A 16,829-nucleotide genomic window follows, 5' to 3' on the forward strand; every position below is an offset into this window, starting at 1 on the left:
TGGTCCCTAAATGTATGATAATAATGAAGGCAGCAGTTTCCAAAACAAACATGAGGTAGGCACTTCTTCACACAATTTACAGTTAAACTGCAGCATTCATTACAGCAGGATTTTTTCATGTTGAAAATCCATTAGGCTAATTCATTAAATTAAAGTCTATAGAGGACTGCTATATAAGCACTTCTGCAGCTGCAGAGCAAGCCTGGTCAGAGAATTCTTCCACTGAGAAGTGACAACCAGAGGAGAAGAGATGAGGATCCAGTTTGTGAAGCGCAGGTGCTGGTGCTAAGCCTAGAGAGCTGGGAACAGCCCCTCTCAGCAGCAGACAGCTCTCCAAGCACAAAGTAGAGCAAAAAGATCAGAAAGGCTAAATCTCTGGTTTGAAACCCCTGTGAAACCACAGCCTAGATCTCCAGCTTCATCTCAGATGCAGTTTCCACTTTGCCAATACATGTGATCTGGTGATTTTTCCAATGCCTATTGCATTTCCCCCCTTCAGTGATGCTACGTCATAATCTCTTGAAACTTCCTTGCATACCTAACATGCATATCCTTGGGAAGACCCTTTTTATCAACTGCTTAGCTTCCTACAAGAATTCAGACTTCGTCTCTGATCAACTTAATCGGTATAATCACACAAATAAGTATGACGTCAACTACCATCTTCAGGCTTGAGGGACTTCTAGCCTCTTTTTCTCTCTCTCTGTGCAACACTTCTTTACAAAACAGCCACTTCTGCAGGCTTTGTACTACTGAAACAGAGCTCCTCATCTGCCACTTCACAGGAGAGCACTAAGGACATGTTTTTCAAGCACTAAGGACATCTCTACCATCCCAATCACCATATCCAGGTTAGCACCTTAGATTCAAGCCTCTCTCTTGGCTCCCACTGTGGTTTACCGCAGCTTTATGAAATTAAACTCTCCAAAGGCCAGCCACAATCATATTTATTACTTTAAACAGACTAAAGGGCAAACCAGCAATTATGTCATAATCATTTGCACCTAAGAAACCCTTAACTTGATTCTATAACCTGCTCCTTTTCCCACACCCTCATGATGAAGTCTATTATAAAATACACACCTGAATACGAGATGCAACATTTTTTGAGTTTGAGAGATCACAACCTATAGTTTAAACCATTCTACAGACATTTCAGAATTGATAGTGTGAGCTCTGCAGTGTCCACTGCTCATAGTGGAGGTGCTAATATAAAACACATCATTTTACCAGACCTTTAGAGCTGCAGGAACCCTGCAGGAGCTTTGGCACAATTTGGTGGTACTCAATGGTGTCTATTGGAATGCTCACTCCTACATAACCAGTGCTGCCAACAACTGGTATGAGTAGTGATACTTGACACTGCTACTCCTTCTTGTACACACACACACACACTCTAACCACTGTGAGTCCTTCCCACATAGACTAGGACCAGGAAGGGAATATCTACGTCTGTCAATGCTGTAGTCAGGTTTCAGTAACACCAAGTATGTTGAATTTATGCTTGTAAATAGGTGGCTCCAATTCTTCTTTAGTAGGCTGGTAACATTGCTATACAGCAAGCCAATTAATCAACAACAGCATCACAAAGCATGAGGACAACACAGCACTAACGTGTTGTGTTTACACATTAGGAATATAGAATACAGATTTCAAACTGTAACACTGCATCTTTCCTGTTGACAGAATAAACTTGCAACAAAGGCCAAGGACATCTTTCAACACCCATTTTCATACAGTAGTGGTAACAGCCACTCCACTCTGCAAATAAGTCCCTTATTAGCCAGGTTTCAGTTCCTCAAATGTCAATTTTCCACAAAGGAACAGAAATACTGGTGCTGTAAGATTAGGCTAAGCAAAAGATTGTTGTTGTTGCTCTTTTAATTAACTAAACAGGGGACTGCAAAGCCCAGGGTACATTAGCAGCCTAGCTGCAAGCAACACTTCAGCTGCATACTGAAAAGCACCATTTATCACTTCAACAGGCTGTCTTTCTCATGCTTATCTTCCTTGCCCCCAGCACATATCTCAGCAAACCACTCCCAGAACTCCCCTCCTGAGACATGAGCCCTGTGCTGTTGCCAAAGCAAAGGGGCTATGCAGTCCCTGCATATACCGCAACACCTAATTCTTGTCAACTATTTGCCTATATTTTGCTTATGGTGAGCAACCCTGAGCGCCATCACGTGGCAGAACCATCACAGGTTCTTCACTGCTCTTTCAAAGAAATACGTGCCAAACCCAATCTGCAGAAAGTCATACGGGAAACATCTGTCTGCAGAAGGGACAGGGACAAACCTAGAGATGGGAGAGACTCACCTGTTGACATATACTCCTTAGTACATACTTGGCATAAATATCCAAGCTAGCTGTTTCTACAGTTACTACCCGACCGCCGGCCTTCCTGGTGCCCAGCTCATCATCCATGAGGTCATCAACACCTCCAGGGTGGGAAAAGCCAGAGCCTTTCAGTTCTGCATCTCCTACAAGCAAAGCACAGGTGTCACTTAATCATCAATGCTAAACCCAAAGCCTGACCCACAAAACATCCTGAGCTTTTGTAAAGTCTCTCTGTGATCAACAATCTCTCTGCAGCTAATAGATATGAAGGGCTTTAGACAAGCCACAGACCCACCAGAACAGAGCTCCTCTGGCCTTCTGTACAGCCAACACATGCAACACAGTGTCTTTCTCGCACTCCCCTGAAAAACATTCTTATGGTTCAGGCTCACACAGGTACGCACCCAGGACAAACACAGCCTTCAGCACTGCAAAGACGGCTCCATCCACAATTCGATTCTGGGAAGCTGCCAGTAAGTGACGGTCACAGGAAGAGCGGATTCCCACCGTGGGTTTGTCTGCAAAGAGGACAATGGGGAAGGGCAACAGCCAGTGAGAAAGAAAGGTACAGGCTCCAGAGCTGCCTGAATTATGTGCCAGCCAGTACTGTAGAATCCAGCTCAGAGAATCTTGAGGTTATTCCTTCTCCCAGCTGTAACATGGGGTCAATTTAATTAAGTTTCGGTAAGCATAATGTCAGTCACACTGTGACAACCGAACCATGAAACACAAGTGGGGAGCAGTGCCTGTGTCATGAACTCCAAGCTCCAACAGTACCCTAACCTAGAGTGCAGGCTGGGTTTAGAGATCTAAGCTATCAGGATACTGATGAGGAGCCAAGAACAGAGCTTCCTGGACTATTTCCATCATCAGACAAAAAGAGAGTGCTGTAAAATAGCAGCTTCTGGCACCAAGTTAAGAGGCTACACACAGCTCTAGACATAAAAAAAAAAAAAAGTGATCATTACTCTAATGGCTTAGTGACTGCAAGGCCACCTCTACTGGCTGGTTTCCTGCCTCCAAGGGCCTCCTCCCCAACACGCCTTGCTACCATGGAGTGACATAAATGGAAGGATATTGTTCTTTGTCCGCTGCAGAAAGCAGTGTCTCAGGCTTCGCCTGCTTTATTCAAAGCAAGCAGGTCATGATCTCTAATCATAGGGTCTAGGATCTCTTTTCTTGGGGTGCAAGAGCCTCAGTACTTTCACAATAAAGAAAGGCTCTACTTTCATTCACTTACTGCCATCTTGCTGGCATGGGTTCAGCTGCGGAGTCTTAAACAGATGAAGTAAAATCCGGCAGGTCAGACGTGCTCCTGGTTCCGAGTCCTGTTCACTGCAGGCTATGTAAAGAAAACAGTCAGCTGAGATTTCTTAAGCACTGGGGCAGCTGACTTTCACTCCAAAAGCTATTCACAGCGCACTGCCCTGGAGCAGCCAGTTGAGAAGCTGCAGCAGACTTATTGTATTTACAAATACGGAACATGTGCCACAATTAACATGCAAGTGAGTAAATCCATCAGTATTATCCCCAATGACATGCACAGCATTCTGCCTGCTCCATCTTCCCAGCTCCACCCTGTCAGTCTGGGTGCTGCAGTCCCCAGAGCACTAGGAAGGCTAGTGGCAGAGCCAAGGCAGAGTGATCCAAGCGCTGTAGGCCAAACTGGTTGGCTGGCTGCTCTAGCCAAAATGCTAAGCTGAACTGTGTCAGCAGTGGGAGGTGTACTGCTGGAGTTCAGAGCTGCGTACACTGGTCAGACAGGGTGGCCAATAACATCTCTTTGTGCTTATTTCAGCTTGCACACAAACTCCAGAGAGCAAGACACTGAAAAACCTTAGCACAACCAGTTTTTGATAGAAACCAAAAGGACAGAAACTCTCTAAAGCAAAATGTTCAGTTCTCAAGTACCATACCATAAAAGAAGTGTCGGATGCATGTTTCATAACTGTGGGGTTCACAAGTATCCATTAAAGCACAGGCCTTTGGGCCAGAACTGAGACTAAGACCAGCTTTCTGCAGGGATGCACTTACCAGCATTGAGGAGCGAGGGGATGGCAGCACAGCGAATCAGGTCCTCCAGCAGCAAGCACTGCCGGGCAATGAGAATAGCAACAAAGGTGGCCAAGGAATCATGGAAAGATAAGTCACTGACCTGGAAGAGAGGAGATCAGCCAGTGATCACAACAGCCTCTGCCTCATTTCCTCTGTCAGCAACTCCTCAGCTTGCCTAGAAGCTGGGGGGTAGAAGGGCCCATAACCCCAGGTCAATGTCCATGATCAGCCCAGGCTGCAAACAACACCAAAAGGTAACCCCAGTACTCAAAGCCTTTCCCCTGTCCTCAGAAGACAAAGTCTCTGCCCTCTCCCAAGGGATCCCTCCACTCCTGCTTCAATTCCTTTTCCCCTTTTGAATGTTTGCACTTGCATCAACATTGCAGAGAAGATCATTGAAGCCACAGGTCCCATTATTGGAGGAACAGCACAAAGCTTTGAGCACACCCAGCCACTCGGCGCTTAGAGACTTGCAGTAGCCAGTTAGCTCAGCACACAGGATAGCAATGTCGTTCACCCTGTTAAATAAATAATGAAAAAAGCAGAGGGTCACCTTTGCTACTCATGCACGCCATCATGTCAGTGATTCTCTAAGGGACCCCAGCCTTGCCTCCTTCTTCCTCACACCCCAAGACAGCCAAGGAATGGCTGCTGGCTTTCTTACCCTCACCTAAAGACTTTACTATCTCAGTAGAACCAAGTTCTGCCTCTCACCTGTCGGGATCATGGTGTCCCACACACACGTGCATAAGTGCATTACAGACAAAACTGTAGCGGTTAGCTGGGTTTTCATTAAGGCTCTTGCCCAGGTTGGTGTACGTAAAGTTATGTGCAGACGGATTTTCAATAGTGTCAATCATGAACTCTGGTTCCCACAGCATGTTGGAGTCAGATGGCTCAACATTGCAGTAGATTGTGTTCTTCACCTTGGAGCAGAAGTCACTAAACAGGACAGGAAAGAGAGATTAGGAACACAAAAAACTAAGCTCCCACTGAACTCTGATAAACAAAGCAATCCTGTGCAAGACAAGCCCTCCCTGGGCAAGAACATGTGGAAACTCAAGATCACTGTGTACCCACAAACACTCTCCCAAAACAGTGAAGATGGTTCTTTGCTGTGGAAGCACCTGGAAGTTACCCATGGGCTCAGTGAACACAGCACGGGAAAGGCTGTTCCAGGTCAGGTTGGGGAAACACCTCACTCAGGCCTTGGTGTCAGAACAGCTGATGCCCAGAGAAGAGTTTGAGAGCAAGGCACTTCCCATGCGTAGAACACCACAAGCACTAGCAGAGTCCTACAGGACTCCTCAGGGAGGGATCACCCTCAAAATACAAACTCCTTCCCTCTCCTTGTCTCCATCTCAAAACTATTGTTTGCCTGCTAGAGGATGTTCCCTTTTTTGTGTGGCCAGTTATTTTAAAGCCTTGCTGAACAACTTTTGGCAATTCAGTTAGCCTAATATCAGGTTTTGCATTTCCGTATGTGTGTTGACTCCTTCAAAGAGCTCCAATGCACCTGTGACCACCTCTTGCTCTCAATTCAGTCCAGAGAGAGACTTAAAAGGCTCTCAGCAGCCAGGATTTAGACAGCTGACACCGCAGCACAAGCCACTGTCACAGCCCTGCAATGGGGGTAACACCGACGGTTAGATGTCCCTACAGCACACCTGCACTGGGAGTGCTAACGAGGAGCAGGGGCTGTGAGAGAGGACGACGTGAAGCACTGCACTGGGAAACTCAGTTGTCAGGAGAATTACCCCTTCACGGGATCCTGTGAGCAAAAAGCCATGGAGATCTGTGCGCTCCACCTCTGGGCTGCTAAGGAAGGAGCTCCACAGGGAGCTGGTGCGGGGACAGTTCCCAAGAGAAGAACTGCAAAGGGCAGAAGGCCACAGAGTAAAATAAGCCCACAGGACAGAGCCTTGAGGCAACATCAGCAAAGCAGAACCTGAAGAGCCAACAGAGGCAGGTAAGGAGTGCAAAGTAGCACAGGAACAAACCCAGAACCAAGCAGAGCAGGTTCGGAAGCACTCCAAAGATTAGGGAGCTGAGCACAAGCAGATAACAACATTTAGGATGAGCTGCTCGGTCATCAGAGTTTGGTAGGAACAGACCTCTCCTGTCCTCTAGGAGTGGAGTAAGAACAGATCTGTGGAAGTGCAGAGGACAACTGAAGGCAATTTACCCAAACCAACTTGACAATCTAAAAGTCAGGATTATACACTGGGTCATTACTGCCTGTAAAACAGGAACTGCTCCCAAGGCTTCAGTTCCCCATTGAGAGGATGTAAGGGACAATCCCGTCAAACAAGATCACAAGCAAAGCTTAAGCCAAGGTGCTACACTAGTCAGCACCCACTGCATCCCACCTGCCTCAGACTCACCTGAAGAGCTCCCCAAATTTACTTTTGAGGTGACTGCAGGAGGTATACAGGTCGTAGAGATAGGCCAGGATACAGCGCTCTGCTGAGGAGCCATCTGAGCGGTTCATGCCATGTTTCACTACCCCACACAAACTGTACAGAGACAAAAAAACGTTGTGGCAACACAAAAAATAAAAGCTGAAGAAATAATCTCATTATATAGATATCTTCCTGAGCTCACAGCAACAGTGCTCACCTGGTAACACACCCCGTACCCTGCAAATTCTGTGAGCTGAACCCTCAGGCACAAAGTTGCTGCCTTTTAGGAAGGACAAATATATCCTTGCCCCTTACAAGCCCCCACAAGATACATTGCTTCCTTCCACACGGTGAGGGGAAGATTCCCTTACCCTTCGAAGACCTGAGCCATCTGGTCCTGGTTCAATATAAGGCAGGAGTGATAGTGCCGCAGCACAGCCACAATGCACAGGCACAAGCTGGTGGTGTAGCTGCCAACAAGGTCGGAGGATTTCAACAGTAGTTCTGCCTCCACCACGCTCAGTTCATTCAGCAACTGCACCCAATGACAGAAAAACCCTTCAACAGCCACAGGGGTAAGGTATGGTCAGAAATGGAGCAGGCACACCACACCCACAGCCTACAGGACCTGCCAGGAAAGGGACTGGCAGGCACTTTCTGCCTAGAGATGTACTCCTGGAATAGTTGGCACCCGGTACTTAGCTACAATGTCTCACTCAGTACAAGGGGCTGTCAGTGCTTGGGTATCAGAGGGCAACTGGGACATGGCCACAGATAGTAGCAGTAGTTTGGTAATTCTGTCCTGCAAAAATCTCACTTGGCTCTCTTTTTAAGGCTAACAGCCTCAATTCCATCAGCAACCACAGCAAGGCTTCAAGGGATACCTGCCACAGGCTACAGAAACCGCAACAGGATTTTAGCAGGACCCAGAAGGCAGCCTGCGCTGCCGTGTGCCAAGGATCCTTCAAGGTGAGTGAGGAGGGAGAGCTGCCAGAGACAGATGATCCCCTTCACACTCGGAACAAGGCCTTGCTGCAGCCAGAGACAGAGATGCAATGCAAGTCCTTTGGAAACAACCCTGAAGCCTCTGAAAGAGCAATCCTCAGAGCAGAACATGTAAGACTACCTGCCACAAACTATTCCTAACAGCTGCAGCCCAGGAGCACAGCAATGACCATCTAATCTGACCACCTCCATGACACAAGCCAGAGGGTCACCAATGATCCCAGGAGCAGCCCAACTATCGCAGCACAGATCTGCTGCCGTTCAGGCTGATGAACCCCTCCCCAGGAAGCGTTAGACCACACTGCGCTTACCTGGATGGCAAAGTCAATAAGACCACTGATATTGAGTGAATACTCCATCAAGTCAAATATGAACTGCACGTGCTGTACCAGAGGCAGGTGGTACGACATTCCCAAGGCAAAGCTGGTGATCTGTTCCAAGACATTGCGAGATACCTGCAAGTGCAAGACAACACACAGTACTATCTCCCTGTGCAAAAGTCCCTCAGCAGGTCTCTCTCTCTTTCTCTCCAGAAAGCTGCTCTCAGTAATGCAAAGGGACATAATCATGGCCCAAGAAGGACAGTAGTCTTTAAAGTTTCATACCTGAGATGTGACTTGGTGCTGATCAAAGTGAGAAAGGTGCTGGAACTTTGCAAAGATATCTTCTGCTGTTGGGAATGCTTCTGGCTTGCTCTTTTTCCTCTTTTGGCCTTCCTCTCCACCTACCAAAGTTGGGAGGACCAGAAAACAGTATTAGGCTATCTTCCTCATGAGAGGAGGACTAGACATCAGCCATCAGCACGTGCCAGTCCCTCAGCAAGACCAGTCCCTGTCACGCAGCACAGCCAAAAAGCCCGAGTCCCAGACCTTAAGCTGATAAGGACCATCTTGAATTCAAAACAGTAAATTGCTGAGGAAGGAATTCCCAACTTGAGAATGACAGCAGGGTTAGCACCTAGTTTATACCAAGTGAAGATACTCTTTGGAGGGGGAAAATACTTTCTCGATTTAGAGATACACTGATTCCCTGATGAGAACAGATGTTTTGGATTGGAGATGTTCAGCCTCAAATTTCTTTGTCAGGGCACCTCATCTATTAAAGAATCATCTTGCTATCACAAGTTGCCTTTCAGAAATCAGACTAATAGAGAAAATAAATTGTAGCCAGACTCTCAGCTGATGGAAATCAGAGGCTCTCTATTGACTTGGCACAGCTATCCAAATTTCCCATCCTATGCACTTAGCATGTGCCCCAAGCATAATGGTATGCTACATTTAATCAAGGTCTTTGTTGAATATACACAGGCAAAGTCCTCTTTGCTCCTTTTGCAAGGATCTGGATAAAAGAACTACATAAAGGAAATTTGAAAAGCCAAAGTTTTGGCCAGGGTCTGACTCTGAACCTGATATAACTAAATCCTCTTCTGAAGAAAAGTTCAATTAAACAGGTACTGTCAGCAGAAATCCAATCATCTTACTTGCTGGTTAGTATGTTTGGGAACAGAGCACCATTCCAGACTCTCAGTGACTGATACAGCTTACCAGGCACTGTAGATTAGATGAAATCCTTTCACTGGGAGACTCCAGACAAAGGAGCCAGCCAACTAGAAAGATGTTCCTGCTACAGAAAGGACTGGCTCAAGCTCTACTAACCTGTCTCTGCAGTGCTCTTTCTGTTTAAGACTTTTAGAATGTCTTTGGTTATTTTCTTGATCGTATGCCGAGCATCATCCCGTTGTTTTCCAACCCCAAAAAGAACTACCAAGCGCTGGTTACACTCATGACTGCAGGACTCCTCCTGGGGAACCAAAAGAGGCAACTGCATTAGCAACTACGCGCCTGAATGCTTTAATCTTGTTGCACATCTGAATCTCTTAAAGGAAAAGGAAAGCTTCATCTCAGAAGTTGGTTGAGTAAGCAAGGAGACTTCTTAAGTAGATCATCTCCTGCAGTAGTGCAGGAAAGCACGACTGCTCCTTGCCCACCTACAGCAGTACCGCAGGGCAACGCAGTAGCCTCACAACCAGAGCACAAGGCAGCAACAGGAGAGCAGTTACGAGCAGGTCTCATACCTGAGGAATAGGAAAGTGTGTTGCATACTGGATGTGCCGAGGCTGGTCATACAGGGATGCTAGCATTCCTTCCACAGACTTATCCTTCAGCAGAGGCTTTGCTTCCTTTTCAGGATCTGGTTTCTCAGGGGAAGGGCTGGCTTTAGATTCACAATGCATTGGAGGAGAAAACATCTTGGGAGACATAAGAACAAGAAAAAGCAGTTAGGGAGCATGGCCATGCAACAGTGAAGATTGGTGAAGGAAGGTACATCTGCTCAGGTCTAAAAAGGAGAAGGAAGAAGGAGGGCTGGAGAAACATCCAGTTCTTAGGGCAATGACCAAGGCAATGTGCTAAGATACTATTCCCATTTCTGCTTCTGGTTCATGTTGTATATTGAGTTAAAAACAATAGGAAACAAATAACCATGACTTAGGATTTTGGGAATGCATAACCACCACATAACCACAGCACATCACACCTGCCTAACACATACCTTGAAAGGCCAGAAATGGCTAGACAAATGTAGGTACTCAGAGATTTTTCAACCACCACAAGTTATTTTTATTACTAAGTGCTTCATTCAAAGCATTCTGCAAATATGAACTATGCCCTCAAATATTACGAAGAACTGTAAAACTGAAGAAGTATGGAAGGTCACACAGTTCAAAGATAGCAGACCCATGTCTTCTCCCAGGTGATCAAGAAAACCTCTGCCAACAGTAACTGGTCACTCCCAATCTCCTGGTGCTATCATGGTCATCCATTTCCTATCCACTTCCAAGCAGCCCACTTTCTACTGTGCCCAAACACCAGGCTGGCAGTGGCCAGAGCGTAAGAGACCCCAGGAATGACCGGGCCTCACTTGACTTTGATGGACCCCGACCAGCATAAACAGGTTACATGGATCTTTTTACAGTGTCAGCTGCCTTAAGCCCAGCCACTTCCAGCATGCTGGTTCTACAGCAGAGAGGGAGCACTCGCACAAAAGCGAGGCACGTGCTGTCCCTGGTCCCACTACAACATACTGACCTACTTACTGAGTAGCAGGTAGGAAGTGCAGGAACATACCGAAAAGTCTGTCTTCTCCATGTCATCGAAGATCATGCTGGAGTTGTGGTCGATGTCCATGGGCTCAGAAAGACCTGTTTCCTGGGAACAGAGAGAGCAGCTTCACACCTCAGTGATCCACCAGGGAACAAGAGAGCATTTCTTTACTGCAGCAGTCGATGTCCATGTTGAACAGACAGCAAAATGCCAACACACCCATGGTTCCTGGCGAGCTGAACCCTAATACACTGCAAACATCAAGGATGGGCCTCATGATATGCTGCTCTGAGCAATACAATATTTTCCTATCTGCCCCTTTACATTCTGCAGGCCCTTTCCAGCCTTAGAATACTTTTGAAACAGAAATTCTACAGAAATAGCTTGGGAGAAGGAGAAGCATGAGTCACTGGTACATCCTCCAGCAGGTATTAGCAAGGAGGCTGCAAAGCTGGTAAAAACAGACAAGTACAACTTGAAGACATGTACAGGAGGGCCGTGGTGCTTGTGCTCTCACCTCTAGCTTGATGCCACTGTTTCCCTCCGTCTCCTTTCTGTCATGCTCCTCAGCAGGGTCATCGAAGGGTGAGGGCGGGCGAGGCCCATGAGAATCCATGGCAAGATCACCCCGAGAGATGAGTGTGCACATGTAGATGTTGTGAGAGAAGACATCATGTCGGATTAGCTCACAGAACAGCAGCACAAGGTTAAAGAACTCCACCTTCTCATTCTCCTTCCCAGGATCAGCTGAAAGGACAGCACAGACAGTCAGGGCTGAGTTCTTCTGCAACACTCTGAGAAACATCAGCCACATAACCTAGGGCTACAGAAGGTGTTTCCAGAGATCTCAATGTAATAAATGACCGATACACAGTTCTGAGATTACAGCACGGAAGCCCAATCTCAACAGCTGGCAATTAAGTCAAAAGCTCTCCAGTTAGTCTCGCAGACCAGAGGCACAGGACTTCAGCCTGAAGTGCCATTCCTGGATGTACAAACAGTTGCCTCCATCATTCAGAGCCATATTCCATCCCCCTTAATCTGTTTGCAGTACTTCCACTGAGAGACTATTCCAGAGCTTTGTTATTAATACTTACTAGTTAGAAACCTCCTTCTAGTTCTCAGCCTGAATTAATTCCCAATTAGGCTAAACTAATTTATTCTTGGCCAACACTCTGTTAACAGAAGTGCTTCTGCATTATCTTTCTGTTGTCTGGCCCTCCAGGCTGTTTTCCCTCCCTCTCCCAACGTATGCTCTGGATTGCAAGGAAGCCAGAGAAAAAATTAAGGTACATCCAAGACCTACAAGAGAATAGCACACAAATTCAAAGTTTGCAGAAGAGGGAAAGCTAGAAACTGTGAGACCAGAAGTTCTTATTACATACTTAGCATAGGAGCTTGAGTGTCAAGGAACTGCATGAGGACATCCTGAAAGACAGGAGCGCTGGCTGCTGAGAGAGAACCCGAGGAGATGGAACCCTTCTCGTCCACAACTTCAGAGTCTCCACATCTCTGCAGAAAGAGAAAAAAGTACCAACTGCTGCCACAGAGGAGAAAGTCACTATTCATAAACCCACAAAAATAGGCTTTCAAGAGAATTTTCCTATCTTACACTTTCAAGAAAGCCACCACACAGGTTTCTGTAAGGTACTTCACAGTTTCCAAGTATGCTAGTACTTTTGCACTGCCATCACCTGTCTTCAAACACATCCAAGAAATGGGATACACACCATCCCACAGGCTCATTTATAACCTACCTTGGGTTAAAGAAGCAAATGCCATAATTAACAGCATTAGTGCGAAGAGGCATTGTGCTGATCAGCCTCTGCCTTTTGGTGTAATAGTGAGATAACTGTAGCTCGATAACCTCTGCTCTCCTTTACCACTGCTAGCCTTCCAGGAATAAGGATTTACCTCAGCCTCTATCTCTGCTTGACGCTTCTCCAGAAGTTTGGCCACAACCATAGCCCTGTGGCGTCCAGAGCGTTTATAGCTGACAGCCCACTCGCACAGCAAGGCCACCACTGCATCGTCATCTGGGGAGATCTGTTGAGATATAAGCACTACAGTGAGAACCTGAGGCAAACAGAAGAGGTTGGCAGTCCCAAGGCCTTGGGTTGGATGTAACAGTGGCTTTACTTCTAGTAGAGCCCAGCCTGAAGACTGCTATATTCCTTTCTTCCTAACACAGACAACAGACATGAATCCAGAGCCCTCCTGCTTTGTCTGACTTTGATGGCACTTTGCAACATGAGGTGATGCACAGCCCCTGACAAATCTCCAGGCTGGCTTTGCTTCAGAAAATCACCTCTCTTTCAGCAGCACATCTATGGAGTGCTTATCTTAGCACAGAGTGAAACACAACTTCTCAACAGCACTATACAAAGCCTGCAAACTACCAGTCCTGCAGCTCACTTCCTGCAACCAATGCAGTATTGGTTGCAACTTGGTCCCACACATCATAAATATGTCACCTCCTAGGCTAAGAGGAACTTGAACTGCGAGGTCCCAGACTCCCCAGAGTTTGACAAGGCCAGCATTTACTTCTCTCAGACACATAACATGTCTTTATTGTCAATCTGCTATTCAGACTAATGTCTTCCATCAGAAGACTCTCCTCAGCTGTGTGGATTCTCTCAAACTTAACACATATTTGTTAGTGTAGACTTTCTAGAGCACACACTTCCCCCATTCTCACTTTAGTACCTCCCTAACTTAAAGCTGCATTAAATCCTTGCATCTCTTGGCCAAAGGCCACCACCTAGTCAGCTGTCTGCAGACACCAGACAGTAACTGTGGAATATAAACAAGAACATAGCCACGACCAAGACCAGCAGCAAAGTCCCAAGGTACCTCATGACTGTCTTTGGTTGGACCCAAACCAAATATCCTGTTGTACAAGGAATCCAAAGAGTTGCTGAAGTCAGATCTTTCAAAGCTGTGGCTGTCCAGAACTTCTAAAGTGTGCAAGACACGGCCAATAGTGAAACCTAGAAGGGAAGAGAGAAGAGAAATGTGTATTTGGAAACCACTACAAGCGACTCTGGAGCAAAAGTTTCTGTGAGCTCATTGCTCAGGAGAGTGCCTAAGGAAAGCTGTATCCATCAGGCAAGGGTCCACTCAGTTTAGTATCCTGAGTCTCACAGCAGCCAACAGCAGATGTTAGCAGAAAGCATCAGAACACGGCACATATACAAGAGTATAGTTCCCTGGTACACATTTCCAGCTTCCAGTAACAGAAACTCCCCCTATACCTGGGGAAATGGACCCATGCAAGATTTTGCGCTGGAAAGAAAAAGAGCCATTTGGTTTTTTTCACTGCTGACAGTAAACACCAATGGCAGCCAATAGGAAAAAAATCAAAGAAAATAGCCAGACAGGAAGTTTATCACAGTAACACACGGAACAGGGGGAAAGAAACTTTAACCTACAGCAAGTTACCTGCTGTGGTTTCCTGGCACTTGTCAAATGACCAGCGAACCTCCACAGCCTGGCCACGTTCCTTTATCTGCTGCTCAATTTCACGCAGCTTTGCCCGAACCTAAAAGCAATGGACTTGTGTAAACATACAAAAGGATGCCTTAGAAGTCTTGTGTACAAAATTATCAGGAAACAAAGAGCACAACAGTAATTCTACGCAAGGTTAGATTTTGCCCATCTTCCAAGGACATCACTGTCTTGCTTATAGCAGAATGGGAGCTGTTAATTCCTTGGTAGTGAAACAGGACCTCCGGGTCTGCTTATCACACAACGTGAAAAGAAAATCCTGAAAGAGCTGAGATTCAGCTATTATCCTGGAGCACAAGAGCTCCATTATTGAAGGCTGCTCACCTGCTGTGTAAAGGCTGAGTTCCCTCCTGGCATGGGCAAGTTGGATGGGGCTATAGGCAGGTGGTCCAGCGGAGAGCCAGTCTTTATCCTGCTATCAGTCAAGGAGTAATGCCACACAAGGGCACTTGGGCAACACAAAATTATACTCTGCAATAGACAGGAAAGTTAGTATCAATGAGCAAATCAAGGTCAAAACAATTAAGTAAGACTACTTTGTACAGAAATAACCACTCCTTTATCCTACTGCCCAGGCATTCATCATCCTGTAAACATATTTACTATTGGGTTTTTTTCTGTTATAAGCTCTGAAAGAGTCTTTGGGCTAAATACCATATTAGAGCAGAAAGGAGTAAATCAGTATTTTCGCTGCACTGAGTTTCTTGCCCTAGGTATGTTTAGGAAGCAAAGATCAGAGTTCCACATTATCCAAAAGCAGCAACATGTTGCTCCAGAGCTCCCTGCTGCTTCTAAACAGAACTTATTTTCTACAACTCACACTCCCAATGCAGAATCCAACCCTCGCAATCCAGGAGCAGCATTTACATTAGTGACTTAGAGCCTCCATCAAGACTAAAGTGTGAGAATAAATGAGTGAGCAGACCCAAACTCATTATACCATATTATGTAATAATTACAAGTATGATTATGGTAATGATTATAATAACAATGCTATTATATGTGCGTTTTCATTCTTTTATCTTGTGCAGACACCCACACAAACACAGACAAAACTTCACTGAATTATTTCTAGGATACACCCCTACAGCTTCTGGCTCACAAGACACCAGACATTAAGATGGGCAATGAAGGCTGTTTTAAACACTCAAACCAAAGAATCCATCATATCTTGAGAACATTTGAGCAAAAGTTAATTCCATACACTGTTAGAAACGCATATGTTTCCAGCCTGATTTTACCCAGCTCCAACTTCCAACCGCTAGATCTTATTCTGCTTTAGCCTTATCTACTTTCTGCAGATCAGGTCTATAGACCTTCTATCAGAAGCTCTTCTGAGACATACTAAAAAAGATCAGACTGTCATTAACCAGTTTGAACTTTTTAAGCAGGTTGTGTTCAAACCCCAAAACAGCCAAATCTTTGAGGTATATATGCTTGTATATTTTCCCTAAAGTAAGCTCCCCAAACAAAGGACTTTTATATTTAAAAGGCATGTTTTATCACACAGAAACTAGAAAATAAACACCTAAACTTTTTTAACTGAAAGTGACCAAGAAAGACTTAACAGGAATACAAAGGGGTTATTTCTAACCTCCGCTTTGCTCTCTAGTCCCTTGCAGCCAGATCCTTCTAGCCAACTATACTCTAGGAATTTTCTTTCTACCCTGTTTGAGAGCTGGCTGGCTACTTCTTGGTCCTGTCAGGGCTCCTTGATCTCAAGTTTCTCTGTTGAGCTGCAGGTTCCCAAGCTCTGTGCTCTCTTCCTCTCCACCTCCTGCTTCATCATGCGCTCTCTGGAATCTCCTCTGCTTTAGCGTGCTCCTTTCCTCCCCTGGAAGGGGCAATCTCCACTCCTGCAGGGAGCCACCTGACCTAGTCACTTTTACTGCAAGGTATGGTTTAATCAATTCCAAGTATAAAGATTATGAGTTCAGAGTCATTCCTTTTCATAGCCTGCTGCCACTCCTTAGTGGTCTGCCTAAACCATTAAAGTTCTTCCACAAAGAAGTGGGAGGGGTTGGTTTTTGTGCGTGCTGGTTGTTTGGTTTGTTGCGTTTTTTGTTCTGTGGGGGTGGATCTTTCTGATGAGGCGTTGTTTTTTAAGAGTTCGCAAAATTACAAAACACTCATTTCTGGCATAATTTCCTTTACAAGATGACAACCTGTTACTGACATACAAGATGAAATAACCCTTTCTTTCTCATCCCCTCTTCTGCAAAGCTTTCCCAGTCATCTGAGGCACCTCTGAGTAGTGTGAAAGGCTCTATTCCAACCCTTTTTCCTTTCTTCAATCAAGAGCACTGCTACAGCACTGATGTGTGGTACAAAAGCTCTGTAACACGTCAGCAAAGATCTGCCCTTTGGCGATCATAGTTTGATATTTCTGTACTCAGGAAGTTACTGACTCAGACTAATG

The 16,829-nt window shown here is 45.8% G+C and overlaps 1 protein-coding gene across 2 annotated transcripts in view; it reads right to left on the reverse strand.

Annotated features, from left to right (window-relative positions):
- MED12 (mediator complex subunit 12) overlaps window positions 1–16,829 on the reverse strand; it is a 36,237-nt gene that overhangs the window by 13,173 nt on the left and 6,235 nt on the right. For both annotated transcript variants that reach the window (XM_065643226.1, XM_065643225.1), the window contains exons 8-26: window positions 14,735–14,881; window positions 14,345–14,444; window positions 13,757–13,893; window positions 12,818–12,949; window positions 12,289–12,415; window positions 11,421–11,650; window positions 10,928–11,008; window positions 9,877–10,050; window positions 9,458–9,602; window positions 8,408–8,526; window positions 8,114–8,257; window positions 7,169–7,332; window positions 6,780–6,911; window positions 5,110–5,337; window positions 4,769–4,913; window positions 4,375–4,495; window positions 3,581–3,682; window positions 2,745–2,858; window positions 2,320–2,483 (exon numbers count right to left, since the gene is read on the reverse strand). In XM_065643226.1, coding sequence (XP_065499298.1) covers window positions 2,320–2,483; window positions 2,745–2,858; window positions 3,581–3,682; window positions 4,375–4,495; window positions 4,769–4,913; window positions 5,110–5,337; window positions 6,780–6,911; window positions 7,169–7,332; window positions 8,114–8,257; window positions 8,408–8,526; window positions 9,458–9,602; window positions 9,877–10,050; window positions 10,928–11,008; window positions 11,421–11,650; window positions 12,289–12,415; window positions 12,818–12,949; window positions 13,757–13,893; window positions 14,345–14,444; window positions 14,735–14,881 — 2,706 coding nt within the window. The remainder of the gene's footprint in view (window positions 1–2,319; window positions 2,484–2,744; window positions 2,859–3,580; window positions 3,683–4,374; window positions 4,496–4,768; window positions 4,914–5,109; window positions 5,338–6,779; window positions 6,912–7,168; window positions 7,333–8,113; window positions 8,258–8,407; window positions 8,527–9,457; window positions 9,603–9,876; window positions 10,051–10,927; window positions 11,009–11,420; window positions 11,651–12,288; window positions 12,416–12,817; window positions 12,950–13,756; window positions 13,894–14,344; window positions 14,445–14,734; window positions 14,882–16,829) is intronic.

Source organism: Caloenas nicobarica, chromosome 12 (assembly GCF_036013445.1).
Source record: "Caloenas nicobarica isolate bCalNic1 chromosome 12, bCalNic1.hap1, whole genome shotgun sequence".
NCBI lineage: Eukaryota > Metazoa > Chordata > Aves > Columbiformes > Columbidae > Caloenas > Caloenas nicobarica.